Source organism: Epinephelus fuscoguttatus, linkage group LG13, assembly GCF_011397635.1.
Source record: "Epinephelus fuscoguttatus linkage group LG13, E.fuscoguttatus.final_Chr_v1".
Taxonomy (NCBI): domain Eukaryota; kingdom Metazoa; phylum Chordata; class Actinopteri; order Perciformes; family Serranidae; genus Epinephelus; species Epinephelus fuscoguttatus.
In genome coordinates this window covers 39,365,006-39,384,024 of record NC_064764.1, presented here as the reverse complement: position 1 = coordinate 39,384,024, position 19,019 = coordinate 39,365,006, and the positions used below count along the sequence as shown (strand labels likewise).

The 19,019-nt window shown below is 43.3% G+C and overlaps 1 protein-coding gene across 3 annotated transcripts in view; it reads right to left on the bottom strand.

Moving 5' to 3' along the window:
* Positions 1-19,019, bottom strand: part of kdm6a (lysine (K)-specific demethylase 6A) — a 65,456-nt gene that overhangs the window by 9,411 nt on the left and 37,026 nt on the right. For 2 of the 3 annotated variants that reach the window (XM_049593345.1, XM_049593348.1), the window contains 10 exons: positions 17,261-17,354; positions 12,208-12,334; positions 10,292-10,390; positions 9,734-9,953; positions 9,209-9,349; positions 6,321-6,413; positions 5,773-5,850; positions 3,458-3,565; positions 2,932-3,318; positions 1,766-2,652 (listed from right to left, as the gene is read on the bottom strand). In XM_049593345.1, the coding sequence (XP_049449302.1) occupies positions 1,766-2,652; positions 2,932-3,318; positions 3,458-3,565; positions 5,773-5,850; positions 6,321-6,413; positions 9,209-9,349; positions 9,734-9,953; positions 10,292-10,390; positions 12,208-12,334; positions 17,261-17,354 (2,234 nt within the window). The remainder of the gene's footprint in view (positions 1-1,765; positions 2,653-2,931; positions 3,319-3,457; positions 3,566-5,772; positions 5,851-6,320; positions 6,414-9,208; positions 9,350-9,733; positions 9,954-10,291; positions 10,391-12,207; positions 12,335-17,260; positions 17,355-19,019) is intronic. The other variant, XM_049593346.1, reaches the window with a different exon arrangement.

Below are 19,019 nucleotides of genomic sequence, written 5' to 3'. Positions count from 1 at the left end.
ATTGGTTAATGGCCTCAAATTATTGGCTGTAATCTGAACAGCAGCAGCCAGTGATTAAAAAAAAAAACATTTAAAATGTTAATACAAACTAAGACATTCAATGACCAGTGATCATTCTGTTGGTTTTATAAACTGTCAAAAATGCTGCAGACAGTCTGATTACCAGAATAAATTATTTCCCGGAAGTCATAGATGACCGAACCTAAAATGATCACCTCATGGTTGTATGCATTCATCAATCAGTCAAGCTGCAGTTATAGTTTACATCCATGTCTGTGCAGACTCACATGAAACCATGACAGTGGATGATACTTCAAATATGTTGCAGAGTCTAAAACATGGATGCTTCTCACACAGAGGATCTGTCCAATCAGCACAGTTTGAAGACTAGAGTCACCAATTCAGTATCTGACCAAGTCTCTCCCCTTCTGCAACTGAGATATGACCTGGAATAATGGCCAAAAAACATTATGATGTCACAGGGAAGACGACCTTTGACCTTTTGGATATATGATGGCATCACATCATTTTACTCTTTGAGACATGTATGTGAAATTTTGTCATACTTGGTGTATCAATTCTTGAGTTATAGCCAAATTGGTGTTTTTGAGGTCATAGTGACCTTGACCTTAAACCACCAAGTTCTAATCAGTTTATTCTTGAGTCCAAGTGAATGTTTGTGCCCAATTTGAGGGAAATTTGCTCAAGGTGTTCTTGAGATGTTGTGGTCAAGATAATTAGATGGATGCAAGGTCATCATGACCTTGAATTTTTATCCACCAAAATCAAATCAGTTTATCGTTGAGTTCAAGTGGACGTTCGCGCCAAATTTGAGGAAATCCCCTTATGGCCGTCTCAAAATGTATCATTCACAACAATGAGGTAGACGGAAGGTCACACTGATCTTGACCTTTGACCACCAAATTCTAATCAGTTCATCCTTGGGTACGAGTGAGCATTTGTGCCCAATTTGAGGAAATTCTCTTGAGTGCTATGAGATACCTTGTTCACAACAATGACATGGATGCAAGGTCACTGCGACCTTGAACTCTGACCAACAAAATCAAATCAGTTCATTGTTGAATCCAAGTAAATGTTTGTGCCAAATTTAGCGAAATTCTCTTAAGGTTACCTACACATGGGGCGTCGGTGGCTTAGTGGTAGAGCAGGCGCCCCATGTACAAGGCTGTTGCCGCAGCGGCCCGGGTTCGACTCCAGCCTGTGGCCCTTTGCTGCATCACTCCCTCTCTCTCTCTCTTTCACACTTGTCTGTCCTATCAAATAAAGCCTAAAAAGCCCCCAAAAATATCTTTAAAAAAAAAAAGGTTACCTAAACTTGCAAGAATGCGACAGATGAGGTCACGGTGACCATTGACCAACAAATTCTAATCAGTTCATCATTGAGTTCAAGTGGACGTTTGTGCCAAATGTCCTCAAGGCGTTTCTGACATATTGCATTCACAAGAATGAGACAGACAAGGTCACAGTGACCTTGACCTTTGACCACAAAAAAATCTTATCAGTTTATTCTTGAGTCCAAGTGGACATTTGTGCCAAATTTGAGGAAATACGCTCAAGGTGTTCTTGAGATATTGCGTTCATGAGAATGGGGTGATGGACAAACCAAAAACATAACGCCTCCGGTCATGGCCATCACCCGGGCGGAGGCAAAAAAATATAAATACAGGATCAAAAACATCACTGATTCTTAATCCCTCAGAGCCACCTACACATAAAGGTTAACTACAGATAACAGGTGTCTTACCTGCACGCTTTGAGCACCTCACTGGAGCTGGGGTAGATGGAGACCGAGGACCAGGGTGCCAGACCAGCAGGGACAGTGTGTCTCTGAGCTCCTGCAGATGGCTCCACCTTCTTGGGGCTCTGGGAGTCCTCCGGCCCCTTCCCGTTGACTGTGGGCGCCTGGCTGTTGGTGTTGGACGGGCTGTTAAGGCAGGAGAGGCTGTTGGTGGTGTGAGGGTCTGCTGAGCGTGGAGAGGGCGAAGCTGTGGCTAAAAGTGGCGAGGATGCCGCCGACTGCTCCGGTGTTGGCTTGGCGGCGCCGTGGAGACCCGGGTGGACGTTGTTGATTTTCTCTGAGGAAGGGCCTCCGTGGTTACTGTAGTTATTGTTATCATCATTACTGGTAGTATTGGCTTTTCCCTTTAGCAAGGCTGAGAGCTGAGGATTGTCTGAACTGAGCACGCCGGGGGCAGGAGAGGCAGGCTGAGACGGGCTAGCGGAGCCGTCCGTCACCCGCGGCTGGACATGATTAGTCAGTCCCTGCGCGGGGGTGCTGCTGGGACTTAAGGGCGTCCCTGCGGAATGCCTGACGGCGGCCTCCGGACCTGATGGCAAAGTGGCGGCAGCGCCGTTGCTGCCGTTGTTGCCCCCTGAAGGCGTGGTGTCTTTGGTGTGGACCCCTGAGGTAGTAGCGGCGTGGGGGGGAGAGGACAAGTGGTTGGGTGTGGTCTGGGGGGAGGTGGGGGATAAAGAGGAGGCTGAGGAGGAGGCAGTGCAGGGCCCAGAGGAATGTCCAACCTGATTCAGAATGCCAGAGGAAGAGAACGAGGTCTGAGGGGAGGAGGAGGAAGAGAAAGGGGGTTCTCCATTGGGACCTGCCGAATGTGAACCTGGACCTTTTTGAAGCCCCTGGATGGAGAGGAAGACCAAAAAACAAACCATTAAAATAATAAAAACAGATCTACTTTACATTTCAAATTCAAAACACAGTGACTTTAACTGAAAATAAAACGCATGCAATATTATTTTCAGCGCTTGCTACTCTCACCTTGGCATTTATATTTTAAAAAAACCCAATAGAAGAACGCAGATGGATCGGCTCTTTACCAAACAATAAATAAATAAATACACGGCACAGATGAGGCCGTTTGAGCAACAGATAAAACTCTGGAAACACCAGTGAGATACCTGAGTGGTAGTGTTGCGTTGTTGGCTCCTCCATGTCTCGTCTGCATGACTGGGACTACTGGTAGTGCTGCTGGTGCTGGGGTGACTGGCGGCTGTGCAGTTGTGAGGTAGAGAGTTCTGCTGCGGGTAAGGCACGTTTCCGTTGCTCGCGCCGCCACCTCCCAGTCCCAGGGTGTGATTTTTGTCCAGGTGTCCCAGCAGCCCCGCTGAAGGACTCGAAGAACATGATCCATTGGCTGTGGGCTGGGTGACACACGGGGGCCGGATGGCTGTGTGATTAAGGGGAGAGGCGCGGGAGAGGCCTGCATGGTGGTGAGAGGGCTCAGCCAAAGGACCGTTGGGAAGGCTGGGCCGCGGCTGGCCACTCGCTGCTGCCTGCTGCCTCATCTAACGCACAGGAGAGAAGCAGAGATGACTCAGTGATGCTGTGCAGCTACATTAACACTTGGACAAACACAAACGTACAGCTTTACGTCACAGATGCAAAGCTCTATATCACTGCAGTCATGTTTAACTGTATAATTACCTGCAGCTGATGTTGCTGCATGAGAGAGAATTGGTTCTCCAGCTGCTCCAGCATCTGCACCTGGGGGGGCTTGAGGTTTGCTCTGTTGGTCCGCAAGTGATCCAGGTGCTGCACATTTACAGGGTTCATAGACATTACAAAATTAAACTCAAGGACTTTCAAGTGCTTTTACAAGCACCATTTTGTCCATTTTCAGTGACTTAATTTAAAGGAAATAAATTATTAATTAATAAATTATGTGATCAGTGTATCTCTTTTGAGTGAAGCCCTACTGATGACACTCACTGACATTATTTATCAGTTACACCTCAATCTTTATAGGTATTACTATAAAATCTTCAAAAAATATATAGCAACAATTGTGAATGTCATAGAGCTATCTGACAGTAGCACAAGAAAATGATGTCTAGGCGAGGATGAAAGGATGGGAGAGGTCGCTGCAGAGTGAGTTGAGAGTGTAACACGAGAAAAAAAAAAGCCGAGCAAATTCTGATTCTGAGAATTTATTAATATGACTTCATGGAAAAAACTATGGTCAAAAAACAAGACAGTATGATGTGTTTCACTTGAATCTGAATGTACTTATGACTACGGTCTGTATCCCAAATTGCCCCTCGGGGACATAAAGTTTAACCTTACCTAAACTTTCTTTTGAAAAAGGTTTTTTGCACAAGGAGCTGGTTGTTTCCATCTAAAAATGTCAGTGGTTAAATGTGATATGATGTAACAACAATTATGATTTGTGATGCAGCTTAAAAAAAAAGTTAAACCCTGTATCTATAAATGATCTTGACATGAAGGGGTTAAGAAGATGCCGACCATTAACTGCAACATCATCAGTTCCAGTCCAGCAAGCATCTCTTTCTCCTTCGTTCATGGCTCAATTTTGTAACCCCTGATCGTACAGTGAGCCCTGCTTCATGTATCTTTACTATCAAACTGGCTTCGTGACATCAGAGAGAAAAGACCTTGAAGTAATCCAGTATCAGCTCCAGAGACTTTCTCTGCTCACGTTTTATACAGGGCTCCAGACTAACTTTTTCCACCAGGAGCACCAGTGCTCCTTACTAAAAATTTTAGGAGCACCAGCACAAAATTTAGGAGCACTATCTATATCGACACAACATATTCATAATTTTGTCTATATTAACTGCATTACTGATAATTCAGCAATAAACACAGACAACCCTGACTCTTAAATGATGTGTGCAGCGGCGCTTTTGCTCCATCATTGCATCTGTCCCTGCATAATTTATGCCTGATGCTGCTGTTGTGCTTAACCAGCGTTATGGTTGAAGTGTGTGGTGGAGTCAGCGAATTTAGTTTTCCCCGCAAATTTCGGACCGCACTGAGAGCAGTACATGCAGGACATCGCTTTCTTTTCTTTACAATATCTCAACCATGTAAATTCAGTGAGCCATTCTTGTCGGAAATGATAGGGCTTTGGCTTTTTCGGTGCTGCGACTTCACCTGCAGACTCGTCCTCTGAACTATCGTTGTCGGAAGTTTGGGAAACAGGCACAGGACCAACGGGAGTTTCTGGATTATTTTTTCTTGTGAAAAACGAATCTATAGTTCATTTCATGGCGTCACGTCATGGTCAAACGACACAGCACTTTCTACTGTGACCCCTCTCTGTCTAACCCCGCGCACAGTGCACACGTACTAAAACTGCTGCACATTGCTATGGTTACTGGCGCCCCCCCCCCCCCGGCTTGCAGTGCACATAGAGACACACATGACAGGCATAAAAATATAAAAAAATATAAAAAAAAAAAAAAAAGAGAGAAAAAGGGGGAGAGGGGTGGATTTGTAAGTCGCGCTGGTGCTCCTAGTTAACAAACTATGTCGCACGGCCTCCAAAAAAGGTCACAAAATGCGACCAATTAGGCACAGTCTGGAGCCCTGTTATATTCTCATTATTTAGATACATTTTTAAGGGTTCACATTACAGTTTGGCTGCAGAGTTTACATGTGTCAGCACCATAACACATAAGCATGAGTATAAAGCCAGCTTCAAATGTTACAGACTTGTAACTGCTTCAAGTTTGCATCAAGCATATAACATTCCTAGATGCAGAACTAATGAAAGCTGAGCTAGATTTTCTGTATGTTATGATTAATTAATGCACCTTGTGTGTTAGTTTAAGTGATGTGCTGTGCCCTGTAAATGTGTTAGCCTGATCTGCTGCCTATTTTACAGCTTAAGGGGCATTAACTGTAAATACATACATGGATCTAATTTATGGTGTATACTGAATTTTTCAAAATACCATTAATATTACAGAAAAATATGCACTTGTTAGACTTCCTACCTGAAGCTTCTGTGGCGTTAGGTACCAGCTGGGGATCTGCTGTTGATTGGGACTGTTCACCCAAGAGTCTGCAACTCCCTGTAAGTGAGATAAAACAATGAGGACCGTGGCTCACCTTCCAAAATGTCCCGCAGGACAGAAATCACTTTATTTGTTAATTAGCCAGCGTGTTCCCAACTACAGTTCGGAGCCGGTAAGCTGCCACTGAGAGAAGTAACACCGTGACTACTGCAGAGTCGTTTGACCCAGGTGTGGATGCCGACTGTAACATTTCCCATTACATACAAAAGGGTTTTTGTGCAGTGAGGAAGAGGCTCAAGTGGATGTTTGTGCCGAATTTGAAGAAATTAGCATTGCAGGGATCAGACAGATGCAAGGTCACAGTAACCTTGACCTTTGATCACCAAAATCTCATCAATTCATCATGAGTTATCTGAAATGTTTTCTTCTTTCATATGAATATCCGACACAGTGACATTATATATATATATATGTGGCAGAACATAGGAAAAGCACATTAGGTCCCCTTTAATGTGCCTTAGCTGTACCTTCGCAGGGCTGGCAGTGCGTTTCCTCTTGGCAGGACTGGCCTGTGGGTCTGTGTGATTGCTGGCGGACTGGCCTCCCTCTCCCTTACAGGCCTGGAAAGCCAGCAGAGACACAGCTTGTGAGGACACGCTGGACCAACAATAAGCAACCTACAGTTCAAACTGAGCCCTAAGGTTGTGTTTCAACAAACAGCCATAAATCCAAAGTGACACTGGAGGATACACTTGATACTACGATTACATGCACAACAATCTGCGCATTAAAATATCGCATGTATGACGAAATACTCCGATTAAAATATGGTTTCACCTTAATCCAGCTGACACAGGTTGATTAAGGTCACAATCAGAGTATTCATGCTGTGGTTCAGAGGTGGGATAATGCAACAGTAGTTGCATTAGTGAAGGGTTGTTTGGGCATGCAGACCACATGTTCTGGTCTCTCATTGGTTGTTTACACATTCTCAAAAGTCTGTAACATCAGTAAGGCTCACAGATAACATTTATCTACATTTAATCAAATACACTGCAAACTTCAATACTGAAACAAGTAAAAATGACCTTATATGTCTTATTAAAATTTCTCTCTCTGTGTTTTGTGACAGTGCAGATCAAGCAAGTGCTAATGATGGAAATGATTTCATTCGTAGCCAAAAGAGGATGATGTCAATGTTAAGGATTAGAATAGACAAAACTATAAGAAAACAGATCAGACGTGAAAAATAAGAGGACTAAATAAAACTGAGATGTTGATGGTCGGGGCCAGCCTTCACATCTAATGAGCAATACTAACATTTGCCTCATTTTCAAAGAAATAAAAACTATTTATGCCAGTTTCAACCAATATTTGAAGGCAAAATTAGAGTGTCAAATGCATGACACAAAAATGCATACGTAGTACTACTGAAGGGTAACTTTGGTATATTGCAACCTTTTTTCTCATGGTTTTGTGTCTAGGCAAAAAACGGGAACAACAATTTTTTAAACTGGTCCAGTATTGAGCGACACCGCTGCAGCCATGAAACAATTATGCACCATCAATCTACACCCACTAAAAGTGCTTGTTTTTGCCACTGAGATTGTGGAGTGCCTGACAACCTCATGGAACAGATCCCTACAGTGAAATCTTTTTTTTTTTTCCAAACCAGAAATGCCAAAATTGCTATCACCAATAAACAGTAATGTTATCATCGTTAAACACACTTCATTCAAAGATGACAGAAATATGGCTGCCCCCTAATAATCGACCAAACGTTAGTCAACCAGAAAGGTCATTAGTCGGCAAGATTCCATTGGACGCTTAGTCGCAGAAAACAAAAAGTGAATCAGGAGCTGCACCTTGTCAAAATAAATCCAAACCTATATGACTGGACCATGTGGGACTTTAATGTGAAAGGACAGACACAGGAAGTGTCCACGCTCAGCAGTCAGACAGGAGTCAGGTTAATCTCCAGGGCTGGTACCTGCGGTTATTCCACAGGCTAGTTAATAACATGTCGGGCAGGAAATCCAAAGTGTGGGGTCATTTTGAGAAGGTGAAGGACGAACCCAAGGTGATATGTAAACTCATCTTCATTGGTCGACTACAAACATGACGTATCATCTGAAACATGGAAGTAGCTACATGCCCATTAGCCCACAGCGTCATTAACAGGCGGCTCGCTCAGTGTGTGACGTGCACTTGGAGATAAAATATAGGCCTATATTCGGTGGGTTTGGCAGTTCGAGGTTTCTGGTTAAACAAAAAGGAGCTATCTCTTCAACAAAAGCCCCGTTTCCACCGAGCAGTTCAGTTCAGTTCAGTTCAGTGCGCTTTTTATAGTACCAATAGAACTGTTCCATACTGTCCCCATTTTTGGTACTGCATATATTCTAATCCCACTCACAAAAAAAGAAAAAGCATGGTAGTGCATCATTCCTGTGGGCTATGGCAGCACTAAACCCCTGAGCTTGCCTTAAGGCCCATTCATCTGCATCCGCATCCGTATTTAACGTTGAGCATAAATGGGCCTTAAGAAGGACTTAAATCTGTGTCACCGCTGATGAGGAAATACAGCGAGTGCTGGACGGAGCGGTGAGTGACAACAACCCCGTCCACATTTAAGAGGACCGTCTGTGGTGGAAGTGCTAGACGGACCTAGGGTCTAGGTACCATGTGTAAAGGGTTACTGTTGGTTCCAAAGGTACTGTACCGAAAGTGTTTGGTGGAAACGGGGCGAAAAATGTTTATCTCTGTAGGGATCCTTTCCATAATGTTGTCAGACACAACATGCTCTTGTAGTTGACTTAAAATGACGGTGCACAAATGTCCCAAGTGGTTCCTTTACAGCCTGTTAAGCAGCTGCCGATCGTTGTGGTCTCCAATACTGAACCAATTTTGTAAAAATCTTTGTCACCATTAGTCACTTAGTCATAAACTCTTAGGGGAATAGGCTGAAAAATATCAACGTTACCCTTCTTATACACTGTATCCATTAAGCATGCATTTTCAGCCTTACATTTGCCAAGTGTCGTAGTTATGACTGCACAAGATTTGTACATCTTGGCATTAAGGATAAGGGACATAACGAGCTCCTTGTAGCTTTGCTCGATAATTTCAACACTTGTCATGTGACACGGAGAGGCACTATGAAGGTCAACTACACTCTGGTAATTAGATTATTATAATATGGGCCTCGCTCCAGTTCCTTCAGACTATATCCTCGTTTATCTTTCAGCACAGATGTCCACATTGGCCACGGACGCAAATCAGGATTTAAGAAATTGTCTGATGTGGATAAAACGTCTGAAAGACTCGGGGCGAGGCCTCAGCTTTAATAGTCCTCATAAATTTATTGTTTGAGTAATTTCCAAAGAGGCTGTAGTCTTTTGTATAAACTGGATCTCACCTGCTGTGCCTGTGCAGTGTTCAAGGCCCCCTGCCTGGACGTGAGCTCAGCAGGAATGGGTAGGCTCCACGCCTCCTCAATACTAGGAAGCATTTTACTCTTATTCTGCAGACTACCTGGCTGTAGGTTACACAACTGAGCCTAGGAGAAATTGTGTAAGACACAAACTTTAGTGCTGAGCTTGGGTTTAACAAAAAAAAGGCGCTACAAATACTACTGCTTACTGTAGGTGGTGTTTTAGGAAACCATATACAGAATATAACAGAAATGTTCAATGCCATGAAGGTATGCTTTACAATTACATGTGAGAAAAATGTGTTTAAACACACCAATATGAATCATTATTCATATCTCAGTGGTCAGAAATCAAAATGACAAAAGCACAATCTGCATTTTAAAAAGCCAACTGCTTTGGCAATGCTTGGCAATAAACACAGCACTTTGATACACACACACCAGAATACTGCACAACATCTAACAGACAGGGCTGGGTGATGGTGGTACCAGTCGAAACGGCAGCCATACCTGCAGCAGCTTGATGCGTTGTGTGAGTGCAGCAGTGTTGAGGCAGGCCTTGCTGCGTGTAGCATTGATGTAGCACTTGATAGCGTCGTGCGGCTGCCCGCAGGATTCGTAGAGGGTGCCCAGGTCCATCCAGGCGGCCGCGTGGCTGTGGTCCAGTTGAACGGCGCAGATGTAGGCCTGCAGTGCATCCATAGGCTGGTTCTGCTGCTGGTAGAGCACCCTGGAGGCAGAGGCAACGGGAGTGAGATGATTCTCGTGCTATCTTTTAGGATTTAGGTCTTTATCTTTCTGAGCCATTCCAACTCTCAGAGGACACACCCCACCCTCCCACCCTCCATACATCTATCTATAGATCCTGGCTCAATCTCCTGCTGCTCTGTTCTCCACCTGCTCCCTACATCCTCTGTCGCACTGCAGCTGCTTTATCTCCCCGAGGTGTTTTCAGAGCCACTGGCGCCCTGAGCTGTAACCACCCTTGAACAGATGAACTTTTATAAAACGGCTAATTCTCCCTCCCTCAAACTCACAGACATTAGCATACAGAAGTTCTGTTCTTACCCTATGGAGCACCAGGTGTCAGCACTGGCCTCCGACTTATCAATGGACTGGCGGTAAGAGATGAAGGCATCCTGCACCTTCCCAATACTGGAGTAGCACCTGGAGGGGAGAAGACGGACAGAGGAAAAAGGCATGAGATATGAGAGAAGCATGTATATAACCAGATAAAAGTCTCACCTGGTGAAGAGGGCAGCGTAAACATCGTAGGAAAGTAAGACATCTGCTCACAGGAAATGCAGTGCTGTTTAAGTGCAGCAAATAAGCTTGTTGCAATGATATCGTTTCCTTAATTTGCTCAGAATTTCAGTCATCCATTTACTTTACAGCTTCGTTGTAGTGGCAAAGTTGTAGTTCCTTTGTAGCCTCATGCTAGCTTTTCATTCGTGGCAATTGAATTTATGGCTCAAAAATCATAAAAGCATGTTCAATTGTGAAGATTATCGTACTGAACAAAACATGGAAGTACCTTATGTCAAGCTACTTAGATAAAACATGCATCCTCAGTACACTGGGCTGTGACAGCTACATGAGTAAAAGTTTAAGAGAATTTCCACCTCTCCAATCACACACAAAAAACCGCTGTCTCACACTGCCGGATAATGCAACCTGAATACTGGCAATTTGGCTCAGAGGGCTCTGACCAATAAGAAAACAAAAGCAAAAGTTGCAGTCCCACTGCACAATAGCATGCATCTCAAACAGCACTTGCATGACGGCAATGAAATGTTGTGTTGAAGTTCACAAACAGGGCTGCATGTCAACTTCTTTTTTATTGTTTTGCACACTGCACTGACGCTGCAGAGGTTAAAAGGTTTGTAGTACAGGCTGAAATTGTAGCAGGAGTATAAAAGTATCAAGTAAATCCATTTGGGGGAGTTTAAAAAGTCATTTGTTGGACACAGCACTGAAAACATCATTTTAAATATATTCATTGATAATCATTACTTAGGCCTGTGCACATAGCAAAGAGTTATTAAAGTCTCTTGTCTGAAATGCCTCTGTCATCACTGTGCTGCAGTTTTATACACACATCAGTCACCTCCATCCAGGCGTCATCTCACGTCACATGAAAGACTACAGCTGCCGGGCAGAATTCGGATACGTTACTGATTTACTTCACACATAAACAAGCACGCAAACCCTGACCTCAAACAAGCAGCTGTCTCACACACAAGAAGCACAAAGCTGTATCGCACAGGTGCTGCTGTGGAAATTTCAATCACTGCACGGACTGATTTACATGCAACATACATCACGTGTCTGCATATATGTATATGTGTTTAAATATCCACACAGTAGCTGAGCCAGCTCACGCTGTGTGGCATGGGTGAATATTTCTCTCTTCTGCAGCTGTGCAGGGTTTCAGCTGATTTACAGATAGAGGTTCAAGACTTATGAACTACATCCTTCAGTGAAGGGAGTAACGGTAAGAAATGATAAGAAAGGTGGGGCGTCTATGCAGGTGAAAGGTTAAGTCTTGTATGTCAGCATGTTGAGGGTCTTATGTGCAGACTGCTGAATGTAAAAAGAGGATGACAAACAACAGACAACTTTTTAATATCCAGCTGAGCCTAGTCAACACCTAAAGGCACAGCACAGACCTCGTGGGGGGTCGTTTACTTATCCGCTCCAACGCCTGCGTGCATTCAGCCTGTTTTTTTTTGCCCCCAGAGAAACCCACGTCAACAACACAGGAACAGGAGAATTTGGTGTGAAGCACGTGTCCTCGTCGGGCCGATGGGGCACTGATCGACTATATTCAACCAACAACAAGCTCGTGTAGCCAAGATTATTATCGCTGCACACTGGCAGATGGCTTCTAGGTAAAACAAACAGTCTAATCTGGACTCGGGCTCTGACAGGTTTGAGGCGAGCCCTGCAAAATACACAAACACACACACCCTTGTTTGCCTTACCTGCCGAGAAAGTACCAGGACTGGCCAGAGTTCGGGTCTGCTTCTAAAGACTTCTGCAGACACTGGATGGCATAGCTGTCCTTGGTGCCTTTGTCCCCCAGCTGCTCCACTGTGTGATGCATCCAGCCTGGAGGAACAGAGAAAGATCAGAGGGGAGTCTTAAACAATCAGCTCAAACACAAGAGTTGACTTTGCTCTTGTTCCTTAGTTACCATGTGCAGAGTAGAAGCTAAAACGTGTGAAATCAGATCACATAAAACAGGTAAAGTCAAGCACCTGAGGCCAGAGACACAACGTGCAATGAAAAAGATAAGACCGCTGTCTGATGTGCAAATGGATCACACTCATGAACAACACAAATGGGTCGTCCTTCCAAAGCTCTCCAACCAAAAAGGAAGCGAGGACAGAGGCAGACAAAGAGGGGGAGGGGGCACACACACGCACGCACGCACGCACGCACGCACGCACACACACACACTTCAAATGCTCTCATATGAACCAACCTTTACAAACAACTCCTCCCTGCTCTACAACCACACACACACACTCCAGACACTCACACTGTGCAGTGATGTGCAATTCACAGCAAATAAAAAATCTCTCAGGAAGACAGACGCAAGCAATCACAGACTCCCCAGTTCCTCTCCTGTACACCTGTGGCAAGCCCCACAGGTCACCATGACAACCTCAGCAGGCTAGACTGGGAATGGTTTTTACAACTGGGTGACTAGTGGGGGTGGTGTCTACACAGTGGAGGGGCAGGGAATGGAAATGTCTCTGCGTTTGCACTGAGAAATGTGTGAAATAGTGTTAATGTAACATTCCAGCTGCTGCTGCACTTTCACAGCTGTGACCCTGACGGTGATCTTAAAGCTTTAATTCATAAAATGTCATGAAAGCAACAGTTTCCTTTTCTCTCTTAAAGCACAGTTTCAATACAAAAGCTGACTACACTTTGAGAACAACCACTGCATCACATTATGATCTGATAAACCACCAAGTGCTGGTGTATTTTAATCTCAAGGCTACAAACGACCTGCTTTTTTCAACAGATCTGAAAACATCATAAGCAAATTACATTTTCTTGGCAATCAATCGTCTCTTATGATTCGACACAATACAATAAACAACAAGATCAAGAACGAGATCTACACCATTCCATTTCTGTTTTATGTCAATACGGAACGCTACACTTTTAGCCACCCAATAGCACTGGACTGTTGGTTTAAATATGCGTCAGAATCCTGCACCGGGTCAGGCACCCGATGGGTAACCTGCTGTGTCACAGGTAAAAAAATATGTATATATAAATTCACGGGTAGAGACATAGGTAAAAATAAACTACACGTGGGTGGGCAGTGAGTTAAGAGCAAAAATATATTCTTTATTTTTAAGAATAAAACGCAAATGTGCAGTATATGTGTAATATTTCAACATCTAAATCATTATCAAGCCTCAATTCCTTTAATTTTGAAAGTCAGTGACACAAGTGTAACCTTTGACCCTGTGGTCACATTGGTCACCGACATGGAGGACTGCAGCCATGAAACTTTGCAGCCCGAGGATGAGGTGGCAGCCCACATGGAGTTCAAGACACCCAAGGAGGATCCTTTGGAGGTTTGATGGTGGTGGAAGGAGCATGCTAAAATGTTTCCTAACCTGGCAGTGATTGAATGTTTTCACCATCCAGTCAAAAAGACGTCTCCTCCGCTTGATTTGGAATTCAAGAATGGAGAACCAGCTTAATGTGAGGGACTGGAGACTGTGTATGGCTGCAGGAGGGAATTTTCATTACCAAGACAACAAAGTCACCCACTGACACTTGCCAACATCTGGCTTCCCTCTTCAGCGGGAGAGGCGTCATGATAACGATATTAAGCTAGCAGTGCAAAGTCAGCAGCTGTAAGTTTGTTTCCAGAACATAGTAAAAATATTTGCCTGTAAGTATGAGCACACATTTCATTTTATGTTGCATATGAAGGAAAATGGATGGTTTGTTAAAACAATATCATCTCAATGCTAATTTACAGTAGCATATTATTTGCAATTCTCATTACGTGTTAGCATAAAGCTAACAGACTAAGCTCAAAATACGTGCCGCATGATTGCAGCAGTTAAGTTAGAATAAGGATTATTACCAAGTGGGTTTTCACGAACAAGGAATTTGCCTTGGTGTTAGGTAGGGTTGCACCAAAATGAAAATTTGTGGCCAAAGCCGAAGCCGAATAATATTAAACGCTTGGCCGAATACCAAGTACTGAATACCGAATGCTGTTTTTCAGTTTTTCATTAGTTTTTGCAGATGAACCCCCTCCAGATTAGTGTTGTCACGGTACCAAAATTGGGACCCACTGTGCGATACCAGTGAAAGTATCATGGTTCTGAGTAGTATCACGATACCACAGCAAAAATGAGGCAGATGTGCCTTTTGTCATTTATAAAAAGATAAATCACTTTTCTATAATACATCAATGATATTTCAATGGAATAAATTACTTATTGACTTATTCATACTTCAAAAACAGCATCAATAAGTGACTAACATAAAACAAAATAAATAAATGAAATAAAAATCAACCAGCCACCCTCCGCCCCTGACAAGCAAAGAACAGTCCCTAAAGTGCGGTGAGGTTTGTGGACCAAGAGAGAAAAGTGAACGGCTCGTTTCTCCTCCGATACGCCACATACTGTGTGCCGCCATGGCTCAGCTGTTCAGGTACTTTTGGGCAGTCATGACAACAAGTTATTCACCTGGAGCCGGACTTCTCCGTCGCCGGTAAGCCGTTATCATGCGCCGCTGTATTTGACAGAAATACGTATTCCTGTCCATGTCTGTGACCCCCGTTCAACCCACAACCGGCGGGATTTGCTGTTTCGTTTCTGCTGCTGGTTGAAATCTGAACTCACACAGCGTGCTGAATGATTTATTTTGCTCACACAAAACTATTTTTAGTCGCAAATGCGAGTGCGGTGACGGACGGAGTAAAATATCACCACACTGCCAACATTTTACTCCGTCCGTCAACGAACGTTGTTTGATTGCGTTATCAAAACACGGCGCTATTATTCGGCCTTGTTTTTCACTTATTCCACCGTATACCGAATGTGTGGTTTTTTGCAATATTCGGCCGAATATATTCGGTTACCGAATATTCGGTGCATCCCTAGTGTTAGGTGCATACAATAAACACATTCGGAGGAAATAAAACTGAAGGCAAAGTATGGCAGTCTGGAAGAAAAATATAGAATAGAAAAAATAAAATAAAACAATAAATAGGATACTATAAAAATGTTTTAACATAAATATGTATGAGATAACTGTTAAAACTTATTGAAATTATTTCAGCATTATGCTATGCTGCACAGGTGACTGAATATGGTTAGTTTTGGATTAGCATAATTTGCAGTTTTAATACGAATAAATACATTTATTAAAAACCCAACACAGGAAGGAGATGGGACAGGAGCCATTCTTCCAGGATTGGGGATAGGACAGGAAATGTGCTTTTACTCAGTTGGGAGTGGGACGGGACAGGAGTGAAAATCCCCTCCAGTGTCACCTTGAATGTGATGCTTTGACAATGTGTTATGTATGTGACCCTTCTCTGGGAGATTTACAAAGCAGCTAACAGCAGTTAGCGGCTAACTCAAAGAAGAAGAGGACAAAATCAACTGCCATATAAGACAGGAAATGATTGTTGCTATGTTATTCCATTGTTACTGTTTAGAGAGCACTGCCAACGTGTATGTTGTGTTACGTCATACCCGCCCCCTTTTTTTGCTTCTATGATGCTGGCATGCGGTCTGAAATCACACACGGGGGCATCATGGTGCGAAGTAAAGAAGGGACTTTGTAGCAGCCCGATAAAAAAGGCTATAGTCTTAAGGTTTGTCCGCAAACCTAAATGTATGTATCCATCTGCACATGTGCAGCTCGACTGTTACCTTTCAGTGAGAATATTTCACCAACATGAGGTTGAAATCTGTGCATTTAAAATCATAAAACAAATCATAATGTAGAATTTCTAAGAACTGAATTAAAGAAGTTGGTTAATCTGAGTTGTCGTTACGATGTGTCATAGCACATTTACATTAGCTCCAAACATTCCTACGCTTCATGTGGCGTCACCTGTTACTGTGCATCACTGTAATTAGTGCCTTCTTGTGTTGCACGCTGCCTCTGGAAAAAAACCTGAGCTAACCTCACAGCCTGGTAACTCTCTGGTGACTTTGTGCACCCAGATCTAACAAAGCAAAGCAAAACCGTTCAGTCCGACGCTTCCACAAAACTAATGGAGCTGCTGCAGAGTGATTTAGTTCAATATTTAATTTAAATTCCATCACAGGCAGATAAGATGGACAAAACTGATTCTATGATTTAATTCGTCTTTCCTGCCTTCTTCTGACCCACATATTCAGCACTATCAGATTCCTACTATCTCTGAGTTGCACACAGCCACATTCATCATGCATTCATCGACACATTATTTCACATTTGCAGGGGGAATGCATTTAAATTAACATTGCAGTGAATGTTGAAGGGTGTGTAATGGAAATTCAAACTCTGAAGTCACACTGGAATCACTGGAGAGAATTTCAGAGTGATTTTCTTTCTGTCGCATGATATTTATCAGCAGAATAGTTTCCTGAATCACCTCTGCTTCTCACTTAACCATCACTTCTCACTAACCATAATTTTGCATGTGAGTGCACGTGCATGTCTGCACTCTGTGTGGGGGAAGGGAGCAAGAGAAACAAAGCTCTCTTGCAACACAAACGCTCAAATAAACACTTTGGAAAACAGGTAGAAAGTAGCAGAAAAGAAGTTTGTGTGATGTGGAAAGAAATCTCACTGAACAACATGATGCCAACAAAAAACACAAAGACGCCCAAACAGCACCAAAGTATCATGCACAATCACTTCACTGCCACACAAACTAGTTCATGACACAGAAACAGACACAAAACACTAATGCAAATTTTAGCCTGTGTATCTGTCAGACTCCACATGAGAAGAGGAGAGTATGAGTTGAAATGATCGAGGGACACTCACCAAGCTGTTGCAGTGTAGTCGCCTTCACCTGTGCAGGAAGATTTTCCGTCTGCAGCAGACTCTCATACGCTTCCTTCGCCGCTCTGTGTTTCTTCTGCAGGCAGAATGAGAGGGGGAGGACACGAGAGGACGGAGAGAGACAGAGGGGTTGTTTAAGCCAGACAGGAGGGTCAGTGTGTTTTATGGTTCTATCTGGACAGACACAAAGAGTCTTAAGACCTCCTCACACTTGTAATGACCAGAGACACACACACACACACACACGGGGGAGGGTCAGTGTGGAAGAGGACAGGCCAGACTCAACACGTCTGGCAGGTTTAAGTGTATGTCTGCGTCGAGGTGTGTGTCCACTCCAGTGCACGCTTTGTGTTTTGGGGAAACCTGAGCTGGCCGGTCTGAGGTGAGCCCACTGTTTGTTTTAACTTGGCGACCTTATTGACCTTGAGTCTGAAGTCATACGTTGAGGTGTGTGTGTGTGTGTGTGTGTGTGTGTGTGTCGGCTGAATGTTCTCTTATCAGTTCGGACAGTCTCCTTAAAAGCAACCTGCCCCCATCACCAAGACTGTGCAGCTTTAAATGCGCACACACACACTCCCTGTCTGGTCCCGGACTCTTCCTGTCTGCACACAATAAAGACACCTCGGGGTAAACACTGACACTCAGGGCACATAAATGAGAGAGGCTCTTAGTGGTTCCTTCCTGCTTCAACTAATGATTGTTCTCGAGCCAGGCCTGGGCCAGACGACACACACTGATAGGACACAATATTTGAATAGCTGTTTGGCTCCCGTGATCAATCCAAAGCACTCAACACAACTAGGGCTGCAAATAACGATCATTTTCCTTATTGATTAAACTGCCAAAGATTTTCTAGATTACCTGATTAATAGTTTGGTCAATAAAGTGTCATAAAACTGCACAGAAGTCCATTAAAGTTTGTTAAAGTCCAAGATGATGTCTTTAGATGTCTTTCCAACCAAAAAGATATGCAGTTTAATGTGATATAAAACAGACAATAGCAGAAAATATCCACATTTAAGAGGATGAAAATGGCATTTTCAACCATTTTTGCAGGAAAAATTGCTTTAACAATAATTCATTTAGTTAGCTATTGTTTTTCTGAAAAAAAAAGCTTTTAATCTCTTTGTCTACCAATCGTTGCAGCTCTAAACTCAATTTAAGATTCGCTGAAATAAAGAGCTAAAATATAACTAATACAGAAAATCATCTGTTCAGTTTTATGTACAGTTTTGAGTGCTGCTGCTGCAGACTGAAACTTTCCTGGACATCACTTTCCAATGAGTCCAGAAAAAAACAGCATCAAGTTGTTTCAATAAAAGGAAATAACAGACATGCCTGAAGCAACGAGCACCTGCTGTGTTCAATATTTTTTCATATTCTTTCATTTTTTAATCCATCCAAAGGCTCGTTTCACAGCTGAAATATGTTCTCAATAAAAAATATAAATCACAAGTCTCCTTCAAAAATAATCCAAGGCACACTGTAGAGTTTTGCAGAATTAAAATGCCTTTACTTTACATATTAATAAGAATTTCAAAGGACCAATGCATTGCGACTGACATAGGTCTTTATAAGGTTTATTTTGTAAGTTCCTTTATATTCAGTTACACGCCTCATCTGCAGCAGCTGTGCAGTAAATAACTGCACGTCAGCGGCACAACTACAAAAGCTGCAGGAGTCTTATCAGTAGCACCTTTCACACTGCCTGTTCAAGGCGGAAATGTGCTGTTATTCTGCC